Source organism: Vulpes lagopus, chromosome 3 (assembly GCF_018345385.1).
Source record: "Vulpes lagopus strain Blue_001 chromosome 3, ASM1834538v1, whole genome shotgun sequence".
Lineage (NCBI taxonomy): Eukaryota > Metazoa > Chordata > Mammalia > Carnivora > Canidae > Vulpes > Vulpes lagopus.
The window spans coordinates 18,339,023-18,366,138 of NC_054826.1; the positions used below are offsets into that span (position 1 = coordinate 18,339,023).

A 27,116-nucleotide genomic window follows, 5' to 3' on the forward strand; every position below is an offset into this window, starting at 1 on the left:
TTGCGGTGGGACTTCCCTCACCACTGATCAAACCCTGAGTCTTTCTGGCAATAACTGCAGCTTCCAGCTCCAGCAGGCCTCTGGAGGTCAGATGGGCCCGGCCTGCTTTCATCTTCCAATTCAGAACAACAAATTATCGTTGTTGCCCAGTTTACGGAGGAGGCAGGTTGCGGCCGTAGATGGGGGAGACTCGCCTAGTTGACAGTGGCAATGAGTGGCAGCGACTGTGGTGGCAGTGGCCACTGGCTGAGCACCACCCATGGCTCACAGTGCTTGCCGCATTTTGTCTTTTCCTCCTGATGGCAGGAGGCCGGAGGCACCGAGGTCAGGGCCTGGCTTCGGATCAGAGGACGCAGAGGCACAGGGGGCGTCAGTGCCTACCCTGGCCCAGCCAGCAAGTGACGGAGCTGTTGATTGTGCCCCTCACCCAGGCCACCGACTCCAGAGCTCTGCCCTTAACCAGATCTGGACCCTGTGGGTTCTGTCCTTGAGGGTGTTATTACAACCTTGAGATCTTGTCGGTTCAGGTCCTGGCTCTCGTACCCCAAAGGAAGGAGTTTATGTATTCATCTCATTCCATCTTCTCTTGGTGAGTTTAGGCCGGCAGGGCTCTCTCTGTCCCCCCACCCCATGAGGACCACTTTATTTTGTTTTAATTTATTACTTTATTACTTACTTTATTTATTTATTTATTCATGAGAGACAGAGAGAGAGAGAGGCAGAGACACAGGCAGAGGGAGAAGTAGACTCCATGCAGGGAGCCCGATGCAGGACTCGATCCTGGGTCTCCAGGATCACGCCCTGGGCTGAAGGCAGGCGCTAAACTGCTGAGCCACCCAGGCGTCCCGAGGACCCCTTTAAAGCAGTGACTGGAGCTGAGGGGGTGACGAGGACAGCTCGTCCCAGACTAAACGTCTGTTGGTCACTGGTTGTGCTCAGCAGCCTTCCTCTCCTCATCTGGGGCTCCTGCCCAGCCTCACTCCTGCACTCCCCGGGGCCTCCCATAGATCTTTCTAGAAGCATAGGCTCCTCAGGAATCCCTGCTATGGAATGGCCTGCTCCTGACAGTAACGTGGTGCGCTCCTCACTCATATTTTATTAAAGAATCTTTGCTTTAATGATACCGCTCTGCTTTGGGTTTTCGGGTTTTTTTGCTAATTCATTTTAACATTATAACTAAAATTAAGTGCAAAAGGAAAATGGCCGAAGGACAGGGTTTTTAGGGAACTGTATTTCTTTTAGTTCAAAAAATTCTGAAAATATCAAATTTTGCTTTTGATGATAACAAGAGAATGAGATGAAGCTACTGGTGGTGAATCTGTAAATATATATAGCTAGGTATAGATAGGTGTACATACATGTCTATATCTATACATCTATATCTATACATATACAGATACATCTATATCTACATATACATTTTTTTTTTTTACCTCTGACGACATTTTGCTTGGTGCTGGAAAGTCGACGTTTCTGTGTATTATAACCGTACCTCAGTGTAATCGTAGTGAGCAGATGGAAATGGTACCAGTAGAAATACAGTAGAAACTATATGGGCCCAAATACAGAGCGCTGCAGCGGTGCTGCAGGGCTGTCCTCACAAGGACTGACTTACAAACCAGCTGAAGATTTTGCATTGAGCTGAGAGTCTCGTGTTCTTTCTGAGTATTTCAGTAAGTTTTTGAATGAATATTGGCTTCTGCCATGGATTATTTAGGAAGTTGAAATCTGCTTCAATATATATTATAAAATGTATGGTCATCTTTAAGTTGAGGAGAAAGGGTCAGCAACTAAAAAGGGACTTCCTTGAATTGCAATTATTGGGGATAGTAAACTATTTTTTTTAATTTTTTATAAAAGAATTTATATATTTTTTAAAAAGCTTAATCTTTGTGTTACGTTCCAAAATAGTTCTTCTTGCACAGAGAAGTTTTGAATCAAATTACAAATCACTTGTCCTCATGGTTTATTGGCGGTAAAGACAGGCTTTTCTAGAACACAGTAGTGAAGGCAGTGTTGGATGTCCTGGGTGTCCAATAGGCAGGTAGCTGCCCAGGGCAGGCTGGCAGCTGGGGGAGAAAGGGGTGTGGGGAGGGAGGGGGATGTGGCCTTCCCAGTGGAGGGGGATCAGAGAGGGGTACACAGGCTAGAGGACCAGTGAGAGGACCAACCAGTGTGAAATCAGGATCACACGTAAGAGCATCCCCGACCCCCAGGGCTGCCACTTAGTGCACCTCTGTTGTAACCTTTGCAAATGAAGCAAGGAAGTAGCAACGGTCTGCTGCTCCTAGAAATTCAACCAATGAGAAGTTCACCTAACTAACCTCCTACAGTTGGTCTAGCTGATGAATGATTCCAAAATTTTCTGGTGGCTTCTGGAAGCTCAGGCTCGATGTTCATAAGAACTTTTGGTTTGAGGCAGCAGACCTTTGGTAGAGCACCTACTATGTGAACTTAGTGAGGCGTGAACGATGTGGCCGTGGACAAGTGGGAAGAAGTCACAGAGGGTGAAAAAAGTGAGAAGCAAGCCTCAGGCAGGACAGGTCATCATCACTTCATTTGACTGAACTATACTGTCCTACACACGTCATGACCCCTCATCTTTGGTCAATTTCAGCTCCTTCGGAGGCTCCTGACATCTGGAGAAATGTGAAGTCAGTGCAGGGATATTGTGTTGTGACTTTATTCTGGAAGGTAAGATGCACGGATTCCATGAGACAGATTTGCTGGGCGCTGTCTTTTCAGCAGCTCACTGGCTACGGTGCCATCTTCCAGTTGGGGGGCATCTTAACGTGAGTCCAGTAGAAGGTCTTACCCCAGTGGAGGAGTCCCCATCCACACCCGTCTCCCGAAGGCCCCGGCTGCCCCTTCCTTGGCAGCCCATCAGGCGGATGGACAGTTCTGATTGGTAGAGCATCTCCCAAACGTCTTTTCCGGCCTGCTCCAATGTTTGCAGGGCCCTGGGCAGGAGCGTGAGGGGAGAAGCAGACACCATGTCGAAAAATTATGAATATTGGGGATCCCTGGGTGGCTCAGCAGTTTAGCGCCTGCTTTCCGCCCAGGGCGTGATCCTGGAGTCCCGGGATCGAGTCCCACATCAGGCTCCCTGCATGGAGCCTGCTTCTCCCTCTGCCTGTGTCTCTGCCTCTCTCTCTCTCTCTCTCTCTCTGTGTCTCTCATATTTACTTATGAATAAATAAATACTTATTTATAAATAAATACTTACTTACTTATTTACTTACTCATATTTACTTATGAGTAAATAAATAAAATTTTTAAAAAAGAAAAATTATGAATATTTAGATATTGAATGCAAAAGGTGCAAAAGGAAAATGGCCTTAGATACGGCTTTAATCCACCTGAAAGTCCAGTTTGTATCAGAACTCTCAGATCCTCAGCTTGTGTTTTCACACCCAACATGACTGTCCTGGCTCTCCTTCCCACCTCACACTGGTTGTCTCTGCGAGGAGCCCTGGGAGCTCACACAGTCTCTGTCGGGGCTCTGTGCTCAGCCCAGCACACAGGTGGCCCTTTCGGACTCAGGGGCACACACACCAGGGGCACCCAGGGGTGCACACACCCTTGAGAGGGCAGGCTGGGGGCAGGTCCTGGCAGTGGGCTCAGGATTGTGTGGGAAGGGAATTCTCTTGAACCTGAATGGAGGTCTAGAGGGGGCCATGTGCTCCATGAATGGCTCAGGGCACGGCCGTGCAGGGAGAAGACGGCCGGGGGAGGGGAAGGGAGGCAGGGGCCAGGCCTCTCCCTCCAGGGTCTGCTCCTGTCTCCTCATGGTGCCCACGGACACCTTTCTTACCAGGCTGAAGAGAGCCCTCCTCCTCCGGCCTGCTCACTCTTCTCTGGACACGTGCTCTTGAGGAGCCCAAATGGTCCTCTTCTCTACGCAGCTTCAGTTAGACTGGGATGCCTGACTTCAAGCTTGGTTTAGAGTGTTATTTTGTTAATTAAGCTATTTTTAAACACTTATTTATTATTTGAGAGAGCGCATGAGTTAGGGGGGTTAGAGGAGAATGCATGAGTTAGAAGGAGAGGGAGAAGCAGACTCCCCGCTGAACAGAGAGCCCGACACGGGCCTTGATCCCAGGACCCCGGGATCATGACCTGAGCCGAAGGCAGGTGCCTAACTGACTGAGCCACCTGGGTGCCCTAAGCCTTTTTTAAAAATTTGGTGTGTGTGTAAGGCAACTGATGGACAGAAAAGATGAAAAAGTAAATATACAAGCTCCTTTCAAAGGAAAGCCCATTTTGAAATGATTATCCATTTTTTTCAGCCATTCACAAGATTGCAGGCCAATGGGGAGATCCTGTTCTATAACATCGTCGTCAAAGATCTGGACAGACCGTCCGGCTTGCAGCTCCTGTCCGTTCCGGCCCCCGCCAACCGCACAGAACTAACCCTCGACCAGCGTTCTTACCAGATCCACGTAACGGCCAATAACAGTGTGGGCACGTCCCCCGCCTCGGTCCTCGTGGTCTCTGGAGATCCTGGAGATGGTGAGTTTCGTTTTTTTTTTTTTTTTTAATTTTTATTTATTCATGAGAGACACACAGAGAGAGAGAGAGAGGCAGAGACACAGGCAGAGGCAGAAGCAGGCTCCACGCAGGGAGCCCGACATGGGACTCGATCCCGAGACTTCAGGATCACGCCTCCGGGTGAAGGCAGCGCTAAACCGCTGGGCCACCCGGGCTGCCCTCGTTCTGTTTCTATCCTCTGGGAGAGCATGGGTGGTGCCATCCAGGAGGCGTGGACAAACTGGAAAGGCGGTCACCCCGGTGGGGTACAAACATCTTGCTGCCAAACGCTGCTAGTCATTTTCCTCTGTCTAAGCTCAGCTGCGGCTTTCCTGGGACAGCCCCCCCTCGGCGTGGGGAGAATGGGGGTTCGGTGTCCCAGGACACTGCCGCCCGAGACGCTCCCACGGGCTCGGAGAATTAGCCCACCTTTGCTCGAGGAAACACGCCGCCAATACGCAAGCCTCCCCTGAGAGCCAGAGTTGCTGGAAACACGCGTTGGGCCTGCGTTTATTACACTGTGAAATATTTGGCCATCATCTTTCCAGAAGTCTTCGCTGAAGCTGTAAGATGAAATACGGCCACTGGCCACTAGCCTGTGAGACACCAGACAGGGCAGAAATGACCTGACATGTGCAAACAGTGGCCACTTGACCCACGTCGCTGGGACAGTGGAGAGAAGAGACCAGACCCACTGCCCACCCCCAACACGCACCCGCAGGCTCTGCGACGGGCATTCCGCACGGGCCGTAGCGCCCTTCTTCCTGCTCTTGGGGCTTCCTGCTCGTGGGATTGCGGCACGTTGGGTTCCACTTCTCTTCCTAGTTAGCCTTTGATTTGGGCTAAGAAGGCTGGATCACTAGGTGGTGGTGGTTTATTTATTTTTGAAGAACTACCCAGTGTGTGGGGGGCACCTGGGTGGCTCAGTGCTTGAGCGTCTAGGCCTTTGGCTTGGGTTGTGATCCCGGGGTCCTGGGATCGAGTCCCGCACTGGGCTCCCAGCAGGGAGCCTGCTTCTCCCTCTGCCTGTGTCTCTGCCTCTCTCTCTCTCTGTCTCTCATGAATAAATAAATAAAATCTTAAAAAAAAATATCCAGTGCGTTAAGTAAGAAAAAGAAATCTGGATGGTGGCACAGAAAAAAAACTAAGGAGTTACTTAACATGACCTTTGCTTGTCAAGAACTGCATTAGAAAAGAAAGTGAAAAGTTGTATTTTGTCTTCATTCGGATAAGAACAGGAAAAGTGAGCATTTCCTTCACCTTGGAGGAGCTGATAGTTACAGAAACACTGCCTTGCGTGAAACACCGTCCAAATAACACTGATGAGCACTATCAGCTGTTTGGGGGCCTTCTCTATCTACCCTACTTTCCTTCCCCACACCCTGCCCTCAGGTCCCCGTATCTTCTCCAGTGAGGCTCTATCCAGCCTTCCCTAAGTGGCCCATGTTCTTAAATCACTACAGTCTAAAAAAATCCCTGTTGCACTAAAAGGCCAAATGTTAAGGTTAAACTAATTCATACTAGAGTCCGAATGACTGAAAAAAAAAATTCCTTTCTCCTTCCCTCCTCTGTCTCCACTTCTCAAAACATATTTGTAGTTTTCAAAAGGCAGTATGATAAGGGTTAGGATTCTGAGTTCGGGATGACATTTTAGCCAGTGTGAATAAGGAAAGCGAAAAATGCCAGCTTTGTTGTGAGAGAGATTTCTTTCTTTCATGGAAGAAGACAAGGAGGCCATGGAGGTGGCACATACAGAGGCCCTCATGGGGAACCCTTTGTCTTACACCTAGAGCTACACATTCCTTTAGGTATCCCTGGCTGGATAGTAACTGGAAAACTTAATAGCCCTGTGCTTTCACACCCATGTCCAGCTGTAATTAGGAGGGCCGAAAAAAATACAGGGTGCCCAGTTAAATTCAAATGGCAGATAAATAATGAGTAAATTTTCAGTGTAAGTCTCAGCCATGCAGTGTTTGGTCCTTATTTTTTTTTTTTTTTTTTTCTGAGCAGCTGCCAGCAGGCCCACTCCTTGGTCTGTCTCCCCTGTCCGTGGAGCCACCAGCGGGGACCACTGCCTTATTAACAGTGGCAGGCTATGAAGGCAGCCCCGGGAAATAGGAGAAATGCTCATCCCCCAAGGTATAGGGTGACTCTGCTTGCAGTCAGTAGGACTGGGAGTCCCTGGAGATCTTGCTTCCAGTAGAAAACTACCCTGCTGTAGAAAGTACATTGGGGTGGCGGCGTTGGTCACGAGTTAGCGTGCACATCTCTGCATGATCCAACTTAGGACATGTCCAAACTTCTTTTTCTTTTGTTGGACTTGCTCACTTTCTACCCCTAACATCACAGAAGTAGTTAGCTCAGGAGCAGCCAGCATCATGTGGTAGGAATGAAGACATACTACTCATTTGTTCAACAGGTATTATTTGGAAGTATCAAGTACCAGATGTGGGGACAGCAACTTTGTGGGTAAAGGGAAAGATAGTAAATATTTTAGGCTTCACCGATCACCCGGCCTCTGTTCTATATCCTATAGTCTTTGTTTTTTTGCAGCTTTAAAAAAAAATCTTAAACCTCTTCTTAGCTCAAGGGTCACAAAGCAAGCTTTGGAAGCTGGACTTGTCCCGCTGGCAGTACTTTGCCGTGACCCTTGTTTCAGCGACTGAAGTCTCGCTGGGTCTCAGAAGACTAGGACAGGAGACCTCTGGGGGGCCAAGGGAATATTTGCTGGGAAATATTATCCTGCTCTCCCCCAAGCTTCTGTAGCCATTGAAGTGATAGGGCTCTTAACTGTCAGAGACAGTGCACGGTCAAGTTGATTGTCGTCTTTGACCCCTTTTTAAACACGTACGATGGATTCTGTCTGAAGCATGGCTCTATTTTGTAATGCACAGAAGAAGTTGAGGAAGAAAGAGTCAAAGGCACAGAAGGTGGATTCTCTCTCTCATGGAAACCCCAACCGGGAAACATCACAGGCTACGTTGTGGAGTGGTGTGACCGTCCCCGGGACCCGCTCTGTGACCTCCAGTGGAAACACCTAGGTCCCAACACCACGAGCACAGTTATTAGCTCAGGTAAGAAGCCTGCGGATTGCCATCTCGTTCCTTCCACCTCAGAGCAAGTTCATCCGGGACCTCTGGCCCATCTCACAGTTTGTGCCAAACTAATAGTTTTGAAATGACCGACCCAGCATGGGTGCTAGGAGTTCAGAATTTACAAGGATGTGGCCTCAGATTTGGCCTTCAGTCTACTTTTACAGAGATTGTCTGGACCTAAGGCAAACCCTGGGATGGGTTTTCATGTTGTTTATGAATTGGTGCCTTGAAATCAGTGGTCTCAAATGAATGGCAAAGGGACATTACAACCCTGCCTCTCCAGAGAGCTCTTACAAAAGCAAAGACACGAATAGATTTGGGAGACATATAGGACATAGGGTTTAGGAGTCAGTCGTCAACTCCTTCACTTTCAGTGGGAAAAAATAGACCCTGACCTCTCACCTTCCGCCCTGGAGTTGTCATTTCAAGGTTCCTAGTTTAGCCAAGTCAAGGACGCCTAGGTTCATGGCTTGAGTGGAGGGGTCAGCAGCGCCATCTGCTGGGTTCAAGATAAAGATGTGAGACTTGCCAGTGTCCAGAGGGTGCCCGGGGGCGGGCATTCTGTGGCTGGTGGGGGTGAGGAAGTGAGGTGGCCCTTGGCTAGAGCAGCGTCGTGCTGGAGATGGATTGCAGAAGGGCAGGTGCGAGGGGAAAGCCAGGAAGTGCCAGCAAAGTGCCAGCTTCCAGATGCTCAGCTTTCAGGGAGGGGCGGGGGCAGCGAGAGAAGACAAGTCAGTGGAGGGGATTTGGAGTCCAAGAGACTTTAAAACTGTTTTCTGTGTCTGGCTGAACTCCCCGCCCGGTTTCATGCATGTGGACAAGAGGGCGTGAGGGCTCTCGTGGCAGAGCACGGCGTGGAGGACAGGCCGCTGCAGACAGTGGACGCCGCCGAGGCCACCGGAGGCAGGGGGGATGGTGGAGAGGAAGCGCAGAAATCCTAAGGAGGGAATTACGTAGGAGACGCCAGTTCATTTCTCATTCTGCTCCTTTTCAGAAATCAAGAGAATGTCACTCTGTGTTACTGAAAATCTGTTGACCTTTCTTCCTTAGATGCTTTTAGACCAGGGGTCCGCTACAACTTCAGAATTTATGGAATTTCTACAGAAATGGTTCCTCATTTATTAGAGAAAAAAACAGGATACTCCCAGGAGCTGGGTAAGTTTACAGCATAACGCGGGTCCGTGGGCAGAGTCGTTCAGAACGATGCAGGGACCCCAGCTGTGCGGTCGGGGGTGTCTCCGCACCTTTCCTGATTTTCAGTGTCCCATTGATTCTGGGAATTGGGTTTAAAAAATGACTTTAAATCATAAACTGTAAACCATTTATAAAATGTCATACCAAAGAAGAAAACAAGCTCACTGCCGATGTCACCACCCGAAGGCAGATGCCCAGAGTAAGTATTTGGTGTCTAACCAGGTATTCCTTTCTCCCTCTGTACAGATACACATTTTTAAATAAGGGTGGGATCTCTTAGTCTAGGCAGGTTTGACTCATGTCACTAAATATTATTTACGTCACTGCAAGGTGTTTAATTGTTTGCATGTATCAAGTCACCTGTCAGTGGACATTTAGGATGATTACAGTGGTTTTCAACTATAAGCCACAAAATTCGTCATCAGGTACCTTTCCACCTGCAGCGCCCAGTCTCTCTTATCCTTCGCCCAATCTCTCATGCCCTGAGTCACTGTCACTTGAGCGAAATCTCCATCCCTATCCACGGTGATGGTTTATAGAGGAAGTCTCAGCATACTTGAGTCCAAAGGTTTGACTTTAGTTTCTCATTCCTTTTACAATTTTTAAGATTTTTGACACCTGTTGTGAAACCACTGCCCCGCCCCCCCCCCATCCCGAAATTTCACTGTGATTCCGCCAGCAGTGGAAGGCAATTTCGATCCCACTGAACTCTGGGCCCCTGGGACCTCCCTGCCTTGCACCTTGCATCAGGTCACCTCTCCCAATCTCCGATCAAGGGTGCCCTCTGAGACCTGCAGGAGGGGTGTTGGTGGTGCGCGTGTCTGTGTGCACACACGTGTGTGCGCAACAGGCTCCGGAAGCCTTCAGAATAAACGCTCTCGGACGGTTTGAGTGACACTCGGATGGCTTGGCATTGTCACAGCCTGGGAACCGGAGTTCCTCAAATGCCCCCTGCAGTCCGTTCTCTGGCAGGGTCCTCTGTCAAACACTATTTCGAGTTCAAGAGCAGAATGAAGTGGAAGGAACCCTTTATTCTCTTTCCCGCTGCGTGACCTCGTGCAAGCTCTTGAGGGTCTCTGGCAGTCCCTTTCTTCACCCATGAAAGGCCGGGCTTGGACAGGAAGATGGTTCAGCTCTTTCCCACACAAACGATGTCAAGGCACGAATCCCCCAGAGAAAAAGAGAAAACCCGTGAACGGGCCTAAGTGCCCCCGGGCTCCGGACTTGGTTGTGGCTCTACTTTTAGTTTACACGAGTGCCGTGAGAATGTTTCCAGGTGATGACTCTCCTTACCCCGCCTGCCTTCCAGCTCCTTCGGACAACCCTCGAGTGGTCATGAGTAACCTGACCTCCCACTCCTTCACTCTGAGTTGGAAGGATTATTCCACTGAATCCCAGCCCAGTTTTATCCGAGGGTACCACGTCTACCTGAAATCCAAGGCGGGGCAGTGCCACCCAGGATCTGAAAAGGCAGTTCTTTCAGGTGACGTTTTTGTTCACTCTTTCAAGCCCTCACTATGCAAAACCATTGGAAAGGTCATGACGCCTGGGTGGCTCAGTTAAGTGTCTGCCTTTGGCTCAGGTCATGATCCCGGGGTCCCTCTCAGCGGGGAGCCTGCTTCTCCCTGTCCCTCTGCTGCTCCCCCTGCTTGTGCTCTCTCTCTCTCTCTCTCTCTCATGAATAAATAAAATCTTTTTTAAAAAAGAAAAAGAAAGCAAGGTGGCCACGTGTGACCATGGCCAGGCTGGGTCCTGTTCTTGCAGGCTTTTATGGCCCAACGTGTTCTTCAACAGAACAGTGGGCCAGAGGGCAGGGTCCATATTTTAACTTCCTTAAAACACCGTGCCTGGTAGTTCTGGAAGCATTTGAGGACCATCAGCACCTTAAGAAAACCTGCCAGTTATGAAACTTTTCTTGCTGACTCCTTTTTTTTTTTCTCCTTTGATTTGTTTAAGGTTATTACAATGTAATAACCTTAACAATATTTTTAAAATATTACAATTTTTTAAGTCTCTCTCAGCTCTTACAGGGTCCGGCAGACTTGTGTGCTCTTTCTGGATGCCCAGCGTCCCTTGTTCAGTGGTTGCTCTGCTTTGCTTGCCATCTCCTAGAAATGTTACCAGTGACCCAGAGTGATGAAGTTATGATTTAGTTTTTGATGGGTTTACGATGTTGACCGCATTGAGACAACAAGAATATTAGCCCCCAGCCCTGTCACAAGCTCATCTCTCTCTCTCACTCTTAATGTTATCTTTCTTGAAAATGATTTTTTCTTTCTTAAATGACAGATGATTCAGTGTGTTGCAAGTACAAAATTGACGACCCAAAACAAAAGACGTTCGTCGTGGGAAACCTCCAGCCCGAATCCTTCTATGAGTTCCTGGTCACCCCGTACAGCGCTGTGGGCGAAGGCCCCCATGGCGCTTTCACAAAGGTCACGACTCCCGATGAATACTGTGAGTTTTCCCAAATCAAACCTCTTCCCTTAGATACTGCTGGAAACTAAGGGGTCACACACCTGCTGCCGTGGGCTTTGTCCAGATCACGAGCTTTTAGGCCTTTCTTCTCTTTCTGTCCCTCACTCTACATGCGACTCTGTTTCAGGAACACTGTTATGCAAAATCCCACTACGTTAAGTAGGAAACAGTGGGGCCGGTTTACTGGCTTATGACCTGGAACCTTCCTCTGGCGGGCCACCGTGGCCCTAAGGCACACTCGGAACTTGGTCCCAAAATAGTTTGAAAATCACGGAAGGCATGGTTTTCTGTCCACTTCGAAGAGCCCCAAACCTGTTTTCCTCGGCAGAGCTGCTGTCTGCAGGCCGGCCTTCTGGCTGGTTCCCCGCCCTGGCAAAACCGCTGCCTCCTGACTTTGTGTTTCTGGAGGCAGTTGAGAGAGTAGAGGTGGGGTTAGCTGGGGAGGGGCCTGGTGTTTGCTGATTGGTGGGGGAAAGTGACCTCAAGAGATCCACTTTTCGGGACTCCCGGGTGGGCTCAGTGGTTAAGCGTCTGCCTTTGGCTCAGGTCATGATCCTGGGGTCCCAGGATCAAGTCCCCCATCGGGCTCCCTGTGAGGAGCCTGCTTCTCCCTCTGCCTGTGTCTCTGCTTCTGTCTCTGTGCCTCTCATGAATAAATAAATTAAATATTTTAAAAAGAGAGAGAGAGAGAGAGAGATACACTTTTCAAGCATGTGGCTTGAAAGAGAGAGAAGAGGGCGGGAAGCACAGTGGGAACCAGTTGACGGTCAGTTAGATTGTCAGGGTAAACCCAGACCTGCAGCCAAATGGATCCTGATGGAGGAAAGGGGGGGCGGGCAGCAGGTATCACATGGTGGATCCTGGAAGACACTCCTCCCTGCTGCCTGCAGTTACCAGGGGCCCTGGCTCCGTCCTCGGTCCTTGGTCCTCAGGGCTCAGGGCAGGGTCCCTTTGCTGGGGGTGGCACTGGCACTGTGGGCTCAGGATGGTGTAGCAGGTGGAGCTGCTGGCCCTGGGGCACTGACCGGGGCTGAGGACAGCTGCCACTCAGCAGGCAGGTGACTCTGCCAGCAGGTCGGGCCACCAGGCAATGCCCACTCCTCAGGTTTCCAACTCTCAGAGTCACACTGAGATTTCAGTCAATGATTTGCATTATTTGCTGCCTGGGGGTACATTTAAAATATTTAAATTTATTTTCAGGCTATTTTTATTCCAGCTTTGGGATTTATTTAGCTGGTAGAGGACTGTGTGTGTGTGTGTGTGTGTGTGTGTGTACACGCACACATATATAATACAAATGATTATCTTTACCTCCAGTATATTTTCTAGGTTTCATCTGTCTCTCTTCTACATGCTAAACCTCCCTTAGCCTTGGCTGTGACTCTGCGGATTATATTGGTTATTATTAAAAAGGAAAATACATTGCTGCATAATCACAGCAATGAAAATGACATCCTGCAGTGACAAAGATCACGTGGGCAACTCTCACCACTGCCATGCTGCCTGATGGAAGGCAGCCCCGACCCCTGCTGTGGGGGCTGCGGGGTCCGTTACAGAGAGAGGCAAATGCCCACCAGACAGTGGTTACCTGGGGAGGGGGTCACGACTGGACGGGGCCGCACGCGGGCCCTCTGGGGAGTGTGATCCTGTTCTTTTTCTCTCCGGGGTACCGGTCACATGGCTATTGTCGGCCTGTGAGAATTCATCCCTGGGGCTTCCTTGATGAGCACTTTCCCAAACACAAGTATTGCATTTCATTTTTTTAATTTTTTTAAATTAATTTTTATTGGTGTTCAATTTACCAATATACAGAAAAACACCCAGTGCTCATCCCGTCAAGTGTCCGCCTCAGTGCCCATCACCCATTCACCCCCACCCCCCGCCCTCCTCCCCTTCCACCACCCCTAGTTCGTTTCCCAGAGTTAGGAGTCTTTATGTTCTGTCTCCCTTCCTGATATTTCCCACACATTTCTTTTCCCTTCCTTTATATTCCCTTTCACTATTATTTATATTCCCCAAATGAATGAGAACATACACTGTTTGTCCTTCTCCGATTGACTTATTTCACTCAGCATAATACCCTCCAGTTCCATCCACGTTGAAGCAAATGGTGGGTATTTGTCGTTTCTAATGGCTGAGGAATATTCCATTGTATACATAAACCACATCTTCTTTATCCATTCATCTTTCGATGGACACCGAGGCTCCTTCCACAGTTTGGCTATCGTGGACATTGCTGCTAGAAACATCGGGGTGCAGGTGTCCCGGCGTTTCATTGCATCTGTATCTTTGGGGTAAATCCCCAGCAGTGCAATTGCTGGGTCGTAGGGCAGGTCTATTTTTAACTCTTTGAGGAACCTCCACACCGTTTTCCAGAGTGGCTGCACCAGTTCACATTCCCACCAACAGTGCAAGAGGGTTCCCCTTTCTCCGCATCCTCTCCAACATTTGTGGTTTCCTGCCTTGTTAATCTTCCCCATTCTCACTGGTGTGAGGTGGGATCTCATTGTGGTTTTGATTTGTATTTCCCTGATGGCAAGTGATGCAGAGCATTTTCTCATGTGTTGTTGGCCATGTCCATGTCTTCCTCTGTGAGATTTCTCTTCATGTCTTTTGCCCATTTCATGATTGGATTGCTTGTTTCTTTGCTGTTGAGTTTAATAAGTTCTTTATAGATTTTGGAAACTAGCCCTTTATCTGATACGTCATTTGCAAATATCTTCTCCCATTCTGTAGGTTGTCTTTTAGTTTTGTTGACTGTATCCTTTGCTGTGCAAAAGCTTCTTATCGTTGATGAAGTCCCAATAGTTCATTTTTGCTTTTGTTTCTTTTGCCTTTGTGGATGTATCTTGCAAGAAGTTACTGTGGCTGAGTTCAAAAAGGGTGTTGCCTGTGTTCTCCTCTAGGATTTTGTTGGAATCAGAAAAGACCCCGAATAGCCAGGGGAATTTTAAAAAAGAAAACCATAGCTGGGGGCATCACAATGCCAGATTTCAGGTTGTACTACAAAGCTGTGGTCATCAAGACAGTGTGGTACTGGCACAAAAACAGACACATAGATCAATGGAACAGAATAGAGAACCCAGAAGTGGACCCTGAACTTTATGGTCATCTAATATTCGATAAAGGAGGAAAGACTATCCACTGGAAGAAAGACAGTCTCTTCAATAAATGGTGCTGGGAAAATTGGACATCCACATGCAGAAGAATGAAACTGGACCACTCTCTTTCACCATACACAAAGATAAACTCAAAATGGATGAGAGATTTAAATGTGAGACAAGATTCCATCAAGTATTGCATTTCAATAAAGAGTTTAGCCGCGCCAGTCTGCGACTTGGAAACTGCCGTGGTTAGGTCCCTGGGCTTGTTCCCAAGGGCTTGTTCTCAAATGCGTCCTGACTCTACAACTTCACCAAATCTTGAAACGGGTTATAGTTGTCAAAAGCTCGGATCTGAGAGCAAAGTGTTCTTTAGTGGAGTGGACAGGAGTGTTTCCCTCCCCTCCCCGCCTTCGGGGTTCACTGTAAGCCTGTTGTTGAGGGGCTTGCTTGGCTCCTCTTCCCTCCAGGTGTCCCTGCCTCTAGACCCCTGTGCCACCTCGCAGCACCGGGTTGGGCATCTACCCACGCCTGCCCCCCCTTACCAAATTCCACATTAGCTACCCTGTCCCCATCCCCTAATTAAATCCGGCTCTGGCAAGAGCACCTAGAGCAGCGACTAGGATTACAGCTACTACCAGCCCACTGGCCGAACAGTCATGTGACCGACACCCCCCCTCCCACCCTCCCTACCCCCCATCAAGGGCCCTGGTGTATACCCACCTGTGAGGCTTTGGCAGAGGTGGGGACTATGATTTTAACACAAGGAGGCAGTGAACAATTGGAAGCAGTGATCCAATTTGTTAGAAGAGGGAACAAGGGGTGCCCAGGGGGGTTAAGTAGGTTAAGCGTCTGCCTTGGGCTCAGGTCACGGTTCTGGGGTCCTGGGATGGAGCCCCACATCCCCCCACATCGGGCTCCTTGCTTAGCGGGGAGCCTGCTTCTCCTCCCTCTGCCCCTCCCCTACTCCCGCTCTCTCTCTCTCTCTCTCCCTCCCCCTCTCCCCCTCTGACCTTCCCTCCTGCTCAGGCTCTTGCTTGCTCTCTTAAATAAATAACTTAAAAAAATTTTTGAATCTTGCATAAATAGACTTTTGAGGAATAACTGTAAAATTCATCTCAATCTTTAACTTTTGTTGCTTTGAGGAGGGAAAAGTACTCATTGAAAATACCACTTTCTGTTCTCTTCTCCAGCCCCTATGCTGATACGTATCATACTCCCTATGATTTTCTGCATTTTGCTCATCATGATCCTATGCTACTTGAAAAGTCAGTGGTAAGTGTGTGGGGAAGATTTTTATCCAAGAAGAAAGAGGGGGGTAAAATCTAGACAGGAGTTTAGGAAGCGAGAAATCACATTGAATAATGAGAGAAGGTGCTGAAGAGGCAAAGGGCAGAGACTGAGTTGAAAATATGACATTTTTAGAAGAGTTTTGCTTTTCCAGGTCAATACATAAGGAAAACAATAGCCATTTGAAAAGATCGCAAAGCCTGTTCAAGAACCGTAGCTAAAGGGGGATCCCTGGGTGGCTCAGTGGTTTAGTGCCTGCCTTTGGCCCAGGTCGTGATCCTGGAGTCCCGGGATCGAGATCGAGTCCCGAGTCAGGCTCCCTGCAGGGAGCCTGCTTCTCCCTCTGCCTGTGTCTCTGCCTCTCTCTCTCTCTCTCTCTCTCTGTCTCTCATGAATAAATAAAATCTTAAAAAAAAAAAACCCGTAGCTAAGACCGGTAGTGCGCCTACTGTGCGCTTGGCAGTAGCCCAGGGGCTTTCCGTACAGCTCCTCAGTCCTCACACCACCACCACTGTGAGCGCCGGAATTATCTCCACTGAGTCAGTGAGTAGATGTAAGCACAGGGGAGCTAAGCAGTCTGCCCAAGTTAGCAAGTGACAGAGCAAGGACTGGAACCTGGGAACGGGACTCCACACTTAACTAGTCACTATATTCTAAAAGTCAAGTCCAGTTTTCACTGTTTTCTAGGATGAAGGAGAAGTGTTATCCTGACATTCCAGATCCTTACAAGAGCAGTGTTCTGTCATTAATAAAATCCAAGGTAAATGCTGGGAAACTGTATGTGTGCCATCTCTCTATTAAAGACTAACCTGGGGGATCCCTGGGTGGCGCAGCGGTTTAGCGCCTGCCTTTGGCCCAGGGCGTGATCCTGGAGACCCGGGATCGAATCCCACGTCGGGCTCCCGGTGCATGGAGCCTGCTTCTCCCTCTGCCTTTGTTTCTGCCTTTCTCTCTCTCTCTCTCTCTCTCTCTCTCTCTCTCTGTGCGACTATCATAAATAAATAAATAAGTAAATAAATAAATAAATAAATAAAAATTAAAAAAAAAATAAAGACTAACCTGGGGTTGGGGCTATCATCCTACTTTTCTAGACCTCCTCAGGAAGATAGAACAAAGCAACAATCCCCTTGGCTCCCACAGCCATGAAATGGGTGCCTGGAGCTTTGAGATTTCTTCCAACAGGGGAGATCCTTTGGTTTGCAACACCACCCCCAGTTAACTTGTGATAGGATGAAACACAAAAACCGAAGCCTGGAGTGCATTTCGCATACTTTGTATACTCTGACACACACATACACACTCTTAATATTTGCATGCTTTTTTGGCCCGTTCCAGGAGAATCCTCGCCTAACAATTATGAATATCAAAGACTGTGTTCCAGACACTATTGAAGTTGTAAACAAGCACGAAGGCACTGGGAAGTCACCCACGGAACCTGAGGCTGCCAAGCCCACCTACCTTTACCTCCTCCCAGCAGAGGAGAGCTACTCCGGCCCTGGCCCCTGCATCTGTTTTGAGAACTTTACCTATAATCAGGCAGCTTCTGACTCTGCTTCCTGTGGCCACGTCCCAGTACCCACGAAAGCCCCAAGTCAGCTGGGACTGTTGACATCTGAAAATTTACTAACGGCACTAGAAAAAAACTGCATGAACTCCTTGGAAGAAATCCCAGCTGGAGAAAGTAGTTTGAATTATGTATCCCAGGTGGCTTCACCCATGTCTGGAGAGAAGTCCAGTCTCCCCACAAATCCACCACAGCCAGAACTCTGTTCAGAATATAAAATGCAAATGGCCATACCCTTGGGCCTTGCCGCTCCTTCTTCGAGCGGGAGTAGCAGCCTGTCTTCCATTACCCTTTTAGATGAAGGTGAACACTACCACTGATCAGTATACCCATCGCATGCCTTTATGCTACATAGACGCGAAAAAGGAGCATCGACGGCACCATTCCACCACCAGATGCCTCGGCACCTAATTCCAGTGAGCGGTCACCGTTGACATATGAGACCACTACAGTCTGGCTCGGTCTCAAAGGTCAGAAGCTATGGAACTTAACATCTCTCCTTGGGGCAGACTTGCCGTAGAAATGGCAGGGTCACAGAAGTAGGCTTACCTTGCTGCTGTGTGTTCCAGGCTCACCTTTGCAACAGTAGGCCGGTCACTTGACATGCGGACAGACCTTGCCCAGTCAGTACTGGACAGCGTGGCTATGGTCCTAGGAGTTCAGTTTTTAGTGAGGAAATATTTCCCTTAAGTTTTACCCCTATGCTCAGTATCTTAAGGGTAAAGGAACTAGATTTAAGGTTTTGATAAAGGCCACAGAAGATTTACTACTAGAGCATAAGTTGTCAATGTTAATTTATTCTGGGTGTGTTTAATGAAAAAGTCACAGATGTTTGAGAGTAAAACAGATTTTAGACTTGCCTTGAAGTGATAACAATTTGTAGTTCATTGATGCAGTAAAATGAACCCTCCTGAGGGCACGGACGTTATCTGATACGTAAGACATGTGAATAATCAGTAAGATTCCCACAACTGCATTTCCATTTAGCTTACTGCAGTTAAAGAGTGGGATTGGCAAGGAACTCTTGACTGTGTCAAGATAACACTACTTGGTAGACATCAGTCTTTGACCATAATTTTTGACAACTACCTCAGAATAGAGAAGAGAAAACGTTATTATAAATTCCATTCACATTTTATGGTTCCTCTTTTTTTTAAGAACTAATATATAAATGACCTGTTTTCATTTAGTTCCCTTTGGTCTTTGCAATTGTCTGGGTCAAGAAAACCTTCACGGTCTCATTTATATTCCTATTATGCTAACAATGAATGTAAGGAAAGGTCATTGTTGGACATGGGTTAGAGATAATTGTAAAAAGCTATATAGTGGGAAATTCTGTATTCTCTCAGCAGCAGCCTGGTCTCTTTGAATCAATATATACGATGCACCTGATGCACAACAGGTGTTCAATACACACCGGTTCCTTTCTCTTCCTTCTACTCATCAGCACTTTATCACATTTCTAAGCAAGGATGATTAGGAGTTCCTTGTTTGCTGTGCTGGAAATGACACCATCTAGGCCTCTGGTACCAAATGCCCAGCACTGTTCATCACCACCACGGAACCAAGAGTGAGAGCAGAAGACCCACATCTCCAAGTAAGGGTCAACTAGCCTAAATATATCAACACAAACTAGGGCTTCTGTTTAGGGTTATTCAACTTTTTCCTTACACAGAACTGAACCTTTGGCTGGAAAAAAATTGTTATGTATTGCCAACATAATACAAACAAGTATCTTGGTTAGTCTGATAGTTTCCAGATGACTTTGGGGGCCAGTATTGTCATCATTTAGCCCGTTCGTTGCTTTCTCATGATACAATTAATAAAAGAAATGTCAATGGCAGTGAAGACTGACTTGTAAATAGTGTCTTTCATATAGATATTCTTTTAAAAATAACCCATGAAACCTTGAAGTCATTTGTGTCACAAAAAGCTGTAATTAAAATATTTCACCACTGCATTGTGTTTTCTCTACCTCAACGAAATGAAAATCTAACCGTAAGTAGAGTCAATAAATCACCTTGTGAGCTTACTAAAAATGTTAATTTCTAGATACCACTCCCAACCTCCTCATCAGAATCTCCATGACATGAGGCCTGAAATCTACGTATTTCATCAGCTCCCTCCAAGGCATTTGGATGCACACTCACTTTCTCCTAAATCAGATGATGCCTTTCTGAAATATAGCAACATTCCAACAGGAAATGCTGAGCTACATAACTTTATGTTTGTGTCACTATGACTACAGTTTTGTCTCTAAACATCCCTTTCCTATAACATCAAATACATTCATATTAAAAACCTTAACTGTCGGGATCCCTGGGTGGCGCAGCGGTTTGGCGCCTGCCTTTGGCCCAGGGCCCGATCCTGGAGACCCGGGATCGAATCCCACGTCGGGCTCCCGGTGCATGGAGCCTGCTTCTCCCTCTGCCTGTGTCTCTGCCTCTCTCTCTCTCTCTCTCTCTCTCTGACTATCATGAATAGATAAATAAAATCTTTAAAAAAAAAAAAAAAAAAAAAAAAAAAAACCTTAACTGTCAATACCATATGCCATCTTAACAGCATTACTTTAAGAAGCATTCTTCAGAAACTTTGTAATTTGTATTCCTGTGTCAGAATTATTAGGATCAAAAAAGTGCTCATGGAGGGATGCCTGGATGGCTCAGGGGCTGAGAGTCTGCCTTCAGCTCAGGGCATGATCCTGGGGTTCCGAGATCGAGTTCCAATGTAGGGCTTCCTGCATGAAGCTTGTTTTTCCCTTGGCCTGTGTCTCTGCCCTCTGTGTGTGTCTCTCATGAATGAATAAAAATCTTTAAAAAAAATACGGACAATTTCAAATGACACAGAAGTGTAACCGTGTAATAAATCCTTGTATATAATATCACTGGCCCTAACAGCCACTAACCCATGGCTGTTTTAGCCTATCCATACCCTTCTCCACTCTCCCTCCTTCTGGAAGCAAATTTTACATGACTTCATCAGCAAATATTTGTGTTTCTCTAAGCTCTTTTTTTCATACTATAACCATAATACACCTTTAAAAGGTATTTTACCAGGCAGCCCCAGTGGCTCAGTGGTTTAGCGCTGCCTTTGGTCTGGGGCGTGATCCTGGAGACCCGGGATCAAGTCCCGCATCAGGCTCCCTGCATGGAGCCTGCTTCTCCCTCTGCCTGTCTCTCATGAATGAATAAATAAAATCTTAAAAAAAAAAAAAAAAAATTAAAGGTATTTTGACTGGGGGTGCCTACATGGCTCAGAGGGGTAAGTGTCCAACCCTTGATTTCAGCTCAGGTCTCAATCTCAGGGTCATGAGTTTAAGCCCTGCTTACACATGGCGCCCACTTTTTTTTTTTTTTTGAAGTATCTAAAGCCAAATTAGTAATATTTCTTTGGAAATACTGGTATTTTGATGGTGTGCAGGGGTCTTTGAAAATATTGGTATTTTGATGGTGTGCAGGGTACTGTGATCACTGAGGCTCAGAGCAAGGGCCTGGCCACACAGCAGAACCATGCACTGGCCAGAGGTTCTTGCTCCCATTCTAGCACCTACCTGACTCAACGCTGATTCTAGTGAAATTGATTCTCCACCAGAATGTGTATTGAGAAAATCAAGTTGAATTAGACAACATCTAGTATTTCTTCAAAGAGCTCCGTGGAAAGAAAACTAGCTTTCATCTCAAAGAATTTACAAAACTATTAAACATTTTGCATTAAGTAGAACTTTAGAAACCCTTGAAGAGATACAACAGAGAAAAGTCCTTCAGAATTAGCAGTTAAAAATTTACAACACAATAACTAAATATATTCAGTTTAAAGTACCAAACACAGTTGACTTAATCCCTTAAGATAAGCATTAAAGAAACAAAGTTCTAATATATTTTGGTTTTTGAAATCAATACAGAAGTAGTTGCTATAGTCTGAATGATTGCACCCCTCAAAATTTCTATGTTGAAATCTTAACCCCCAGAGATTATGGTATTAGGAGATGGGGCCTTTGGGAGCTGATTAGGTCTGGAGGCTGGAGCCCTCATGTACTTGGGATTAAGGCTATTAGGAGATCCTGTAGGGCTCCTTATTTTTTCTGCTATGTAAGGACACAACGAGAACTGGAACCTGGAAGAGGTTCCCTCACTCAACTGTGCTAGCATTCTGGCCTCAGACTTTCAGCCTCCAGCACTGTAGAAATAGATTTGTTGTTTGTAAGCTACCCAGTCTGTGTTTTGTTATTGTAGCCTGAATGGACTGAGACAGTACTTTATTTTTGAGTACTTTTATATACCAAAGAGTTAGTTTTTTTTCCGAATGAAACAAACTTTCTGAAGTTTAGGTCCACATTTTTCAAAGATCAGTTATATGATGATTACTAATTGTGCTTTTAGTTTATTTTGGGGTCAACTATGTTTTTGTTGAACAATATACATATGCAGAAGGCAATGGGGAAAATGATATATACAGAAATGTGCCTAAGGACCAATCTGGGTGGCTGTCGGTTAAGCATCTGCCTTTGGCTCAGATCATGATCCTAGGGTCCTGGGATTCAGTCCTGAATTGGGCTCCCTGTTCTGCAGGGAGTCAGCTTCTCCATCTGCCTGCCACTCCCTCTGTGCTCTCTGTCAAATAAGCGAAACTTAAAAAAATAAAATAAAAATAAAAAAAGGCCAATCTATCCAAAATTTTTAAAAATATTTTACTTATTCATAAGAGACACACAGAGAGAGGCAGAGACACAGGCAGAGAGAGAAGTAGGCTCTACGCAGGGAGACTGGTGTGGGACTCAATCCCGGGTCTCCGGGATCAAGACCTGGGCTGAAGGCAGGAGCTCAACTGCTGAGCCACCCAGGCGTCCCTCCGTCCAGACAAATCCATTTCTGAAAGTGAGACATACATTTTACTACATCTGGTCAACTATAACCTAGCTTTGACCCGGCTTTGACACTGAATTTTATTCTCCAGCTGTGGTAATTTCCCTTGTGGTATTTTCTTTTACCACTAGGTGGCTGTACTGATAGTCCATCTGATCAGGACAGTTGCTGCATGAGCAAATACCTTTCACAGAAATGTCATCAATATACTTTCATCACTTACATTGTATATTATTTCATCAAAAAACTCAGAATTGTTGTATCTAAAGACAGACCCATTTTCTCAAACCTTTTATAATTATTTGAAGTTGAAAATAAAATCTGTAAGGCTATTTGTTTGATTAGATCATAAAGAATGTTTAAGTACAGATATTTTAAAACATTTGGAATAGCCACTAATGTGTTACTAAACTAGGCTCTTATCTGTGCAAACTAAAAATCATTTTTACTGGGAGTCACATGTAACAGCCTCAGTGGTTCATAATTCAACAATGATTGTTTTAAAATTTCAAACAGAACAACACAAGTTTTAAGAATTTTAAGTACATTTTATTAACAATGTATCCCTTTGATAAGATTATGCTTCAGGAGGCTTTTAATGCCCTTGACATAAACTGTACACATTATACAAAAACAAGAAAACCACACACAAAAAAATCAAGGTGAGCAAAACCATTTGGGGACAAACCTTCTTTAAATTATACACAACTCAATGAAATATTCTTACGGAAAATATATAAATACTTTTTCTTTCTATGTTACAGTTATACAATATAAATCAGATTTCAATGTCTGTTCAGTGACCTACAAACACCAGAACCTCCAAATATGTAGCAGCTTATAACTAAATAAAAAAAGGATATCATGTGGTTAGGGAGCATTGAGATTTTCTTCACAATCCCTTACCACTTCTCAAAACTAATTTACACCATTTGTTTTACGATGCAGCTTCAGGGTTTCTGCCAGGCTGGGAATGGAACATTTGTCAACTATTATCTATGAAAATTTTTTTTATCTCCCCTCTTCTGCCCCAAGACTTTGTATTTTGTGCTAAATCAACCTATTCAGTGGCAAAATTACAAGGTATTTTTTGGCATAAATTATATTTTTCAAATTAAATATTTTGTAAAGAAAATCAAACAAGATGTGCAATTAATGCGTGCTGCGGCCCAGCTCTCCACCTACATTATAAAAATACTCCAAAGGGGGCGGGGAATCCACATGCTGTGTGAGTCATATATATAAACCTACTACGAATGAAAAATACTTTGGGAACCTGGAACTAAAAGGAAAAAAGAATGTTCCTAGAAAGATTCTCACAGATTTCAATATTGTCTGATAAGCACTGCTATCTATTTCACTAGTACTCTTTTATAATGAAACTCTCACTGTAGTGATACTCTTCAAGTTAGGCTGGTAATAGTGGATTTCCTGAATGGGGAGACAAGGGAGACCTTTCCCAACTTCTATTTTGGAAAACCTGAAATGTTCTTTTATTCCATCAGCTCTTTTCATAAAACTCTCTCAGTTAGTTCTACCTTTTCTTTTTTCCCACATTTAATGGATTGTGAATTTGAGACAACACCGGAAGCATAAAACAAAAGGGGGGAAATCTTAATTCCAAAGGACTTTTCCCAAGGTAGTTTACAAAGCTAATCTCACACAAAATTAGCACCTCACTCTTACCATGCAAAAACAATTGCAGTTATAATTTAGATGACAATTTGATTAGTTTTTATTGCTCACTGATCTGTGCTTTAATGCAGGGATAAAAGGCATCCTCTGAATGGAATGAAGAAGAATTTATAAAGAGCAGTAGACAAATCTAAATAAGCACTGACACCTCACTGTTGAACATTTTACTACCGTAAATATGACCTGAAAAACTCAGCTTTAATTATCTCAAGCTCTGGATAAAAGAGCTGAAAACTATTAAAGCTACCATTTCAAAACAACTTGTACACATGATGTTAGAAAAACTAGCATAAGAATGTATATCCCTCCAAAGAGCCTCTTTTAATGTCACTGTCTTACAGAATGTACTTATGCTACTCATCTTTATTAGAAAATTTTTAAGAGGGAGACTTCTCCCCTCTCCTCAAATCTATCTAGGTATAAATAAGAAAAGTGTAAGAAATTTTAGACCATATTTAATTATTAATACTAATTTCTAATTTCCTTATTATTTATCAGTATTTACTTAGTATGTGAAGTGAAATCTGTTCTTGAAAAAAATTCAATTAGAAATGACAATTCACTTTACAATTAGATATTCAGTTTACAATCAGCACAACTGCCCAAATTCCTTCAAATTATTCAATAATTACCAATAGTACAAATTTATATGGACTAAGATTAATTCTAAAATCTTGAAAAACTACAGTATTGACATTATTTTGGTATTTTATAGTCTGGTAGTATCTATTACTTATAGATGATTTTCTCAATTATTTCTATTACCACTGACACCATTCCTAATCTTTTCTGCTATAATTTAATATTTTTAAACACTAAGGTAAATCACTTGGCACTGCATGTGAGCATTTTTCATCATAAAAGTCTACTTTTATACAGATGAGTACTTGAAAACGTATTAGACCTGTCAGTGAAACATGGATAAACCAAATAGCACTATACATTTAAGTATAGACATTTTTTTTCTTAGATTACTTATAACCACAAAACTCTGTCTCCCCAAACTAAGTGCTATAGGCAATTATTATAATGTATACATACATGTCTTTCAAAGTAATCGTCAATGAAACTGTTCAGGTTAATAGTAACAAAGACTTCATTTTGGGATGGATGAGTGAAGTGGGGTCCAGGATGGGGACAGTTGTGTAAATGACAAAAAAGAATTACTGTTAACTTTTAAGGGATTAAACCACAGATTTTATATTCTATATTAACTGAGGTAGTGTTTAAAATGAATGTCTAAAATATGTCAACCCCATTATGAATAAGATTACTAAATTACCTCCTTTGGAGTTTTTAACCACTATTTGGTCTAGTAACTCTGACATTTGGTTCTCTGGAAGGCATTTTAATCATCCAAGACCAAAGACCAAGGTGACAGGCAACGTTCTTAAAAGTACTGTTAACATTTAAATAAACACCTGGGTTCAGTGATAAATTAAAGTTAAAAAAAATATTTTATTTTCACTTGGATTTTATGAGAGAAAATCTGAAGAACCACTTTTTAACATAAGCAGCAGCTTACAGCCCTTTTCTGCTTTGTTATAATGTAAGTTGCTACACAGTGCATGTAAGAACAATTCACTGAAGTGCAGTCAAAGAGGTGTTATGAAGTGAGATGAAATGCTTCATCCCAATTGGAACTTTCAGTGCCAGTAAATTAAAAAAAAAAAAAAAAAAGTATCTCTGTGAGTTACGTTTTCTAGTTCACAGGGTTCTTTACAGAGATCTCAAAGAACAAGCCCGTTATAAAAAGGATCTGTACTATGGGGAATATTAATCAAGGTACTAGGACTGTGTCAAAGCTGATGTGTAACTGTAAAAATGGTATAAACAAATGAATTAAAAAAAGGGTCCTAATCAGTCCAGCTGGATTTTTTCTATTTATATATAGACCTCAAAAAAGATAATCCTTTCATTTACAAGCATTCTAATGGTGATGGCCATGCTATTTTTTATATACAAATTTGCATATATGTTTAATTCCTGTAAAGATTCTCAAATATCTTTAAACATATACAAATTAAACAAATAAACAAAACTTTGCCCTCATCAACCTAACAACTTCACAAATATGATAAAGGCAATTACTGTATTGATAAACTCACCTATCACTGCATTTAGTTTGTGCAAAACAAGAACACTGATATAAAAATTAAATTACTGCTGCTTTAAAATTTGGTACTTAAGGCTTTTCACTACAATTTTTAATCATAATTCAAGTTGCATTAATGATTGTTTTTTAAAAGGAAATATGGCTCTTCTTTTCCCACGGAATGTGTAAATCAGAGGCAAACTTCTCTTCCTCAGAAGATCCAAAGTGTTATTTACTGCTTTCTTTTGCTTTACGTCTCAATAGTGCTTGTTCAAGTTCCTCTTTCAAATGGTGATATGGGAAGTTGATGAAAATGAGAAGTCCAATGAAAACATGTGCATTCTACAAATGGGAAATACTCAGAATTATAAGAGGACATTCTGATTTGAATCAAGAACTGTAGTGAAAAACCTTAATTGGTTCAAATAGCCTATAATAACATATTGCCACAAAACTGAAGAGACAGAAAACAAACTGTTGCAAGTCTAGTAACATAAAAATAACTTATAAGTCCTGGGTTGTTGAGGCTCTTCTTTTGCTTTGAGGTTACAAACCTCTGAAGTAGTGTTACAAATATTAAGAAAAATGTGGCAGGGCCAAAGTTCCCCCTCTAATACCAGCAGTTACAGCACACCCCTCTGTGGAACAGGGTGCAGCCTCAGAGACACTGACTCCTGGTTTCCATGAGTTAGTTAACAAACAAGGCATCTTTATATTTACCCTAAAAAAAAGAATTCAGAAATAACTGTGTGAAGGGTGCTTCTGCATATCCTATTATTGTTCCACTGTTATGCTCTCAAAATGAAAAAATAGAAAACCTATGTAGGTATTCAGTGCTTGGCTCTTGCATATAATGGTAACTAAAATTCTTAAAACTGTGGTAATGAGCAACGAACCCCCAGAGGGTTCAACAGGGAAAAGAGGAAGTTGTTTTGGTTAGGGAAGTCTGCAGTTCCAACTGTGCATGTACCAGTAATTGCTGGAACAGAAGATACTCCTGTCTTGGCTGCCCAGTTAGTCAGCATTTTCTGAGGCTTTTAGGAAATCCACAAATATGAATATATATAGTATTCATCTACAGACATCATAAATATGAGGTCAGGATTCAGCAGATGTATCAACTATAGGTTGCTTTGGTGGTGTTGCCAGCACAGCCTCGGCTTCTTCATGCATCTAAGAAAGGAGTGGCAAAATGTTAATGACTTTCTAGTG

General features: G+C 44.5%; 2 protein-coding genes across 10 annotated transcripts in view; one reads left to right on the top strand and one right to left on the bottom strand.

Annotated features, from left to right (window-relative positions):
• Positions 1–19,095, top strand: part of OSMR (oncostatin M receptor) — a 51,810-nt gene extending 32,715 nt beyond the window's left edge. For all 4 annotated transcript variants that reach the window (XM_041750435.1, XM_041750437.1, XM_041750436.1 and 1 more), the window contains 9 exons: positions 2,618–2,694; positions 4,290–4,512; positions 7,425–7,604; positions 8,676–8,780; positions 10,129–10,302; positions 11,109–11,276; positions 15,592–15,673; positions 16,376–16,448; positions 17,024–19,095. In XM_041750435.1, coding sequence (XP_041606369.1) covers positions 2,618–2,694; positions 4,290–4,512; positions 7,425–7,604; positions 8,676–8,780; positions 10,129–10,302; positions 11,109–11,276; positions 15,592–15,673; positions 16,376–16,448; positions 17,024–17,572 — 1,631 coding nt within the window. In that variant the 3' untranslated portion in view covers positions 17,573–19,095. The remainder of the gene's footprint in view (positions 1–2,617; positions 2,695–4,289; positions 4,513–7,424; positions 7,605–8,675; positions 8,781–10,128; positions 10,303–11,108; positions 11,277–15,591; positions 15,674–16,375; positions 16,449–17,023) is intronic.
• A 3,546-nt stretch (positions 19,096–22,641) lies between these two features.
• RICTOR (RPTOR independent companion of MTOR complex 2) overlaps positions 22,642–27,116 on the bottom strand; it is a 113,527-nt gene continuing 109,052 nt past the window's right edge. For all 6 annotated transcript variants that reach the window (XM_041747406.1, XM_041747407.1, XM_041747409.1 and 3 more), the window contains one exon: positions 22,642–27,077. In XM_041747406.1, the coding sequence (XP_041603340.1) occupies positions 27,003–27,077 (75 nt within the window). In that variant the 3' untranslated portion in view covers positions 22,642–27,002. The remainder of the gene's footprint in view (positions 27,078–27,116) is intronic.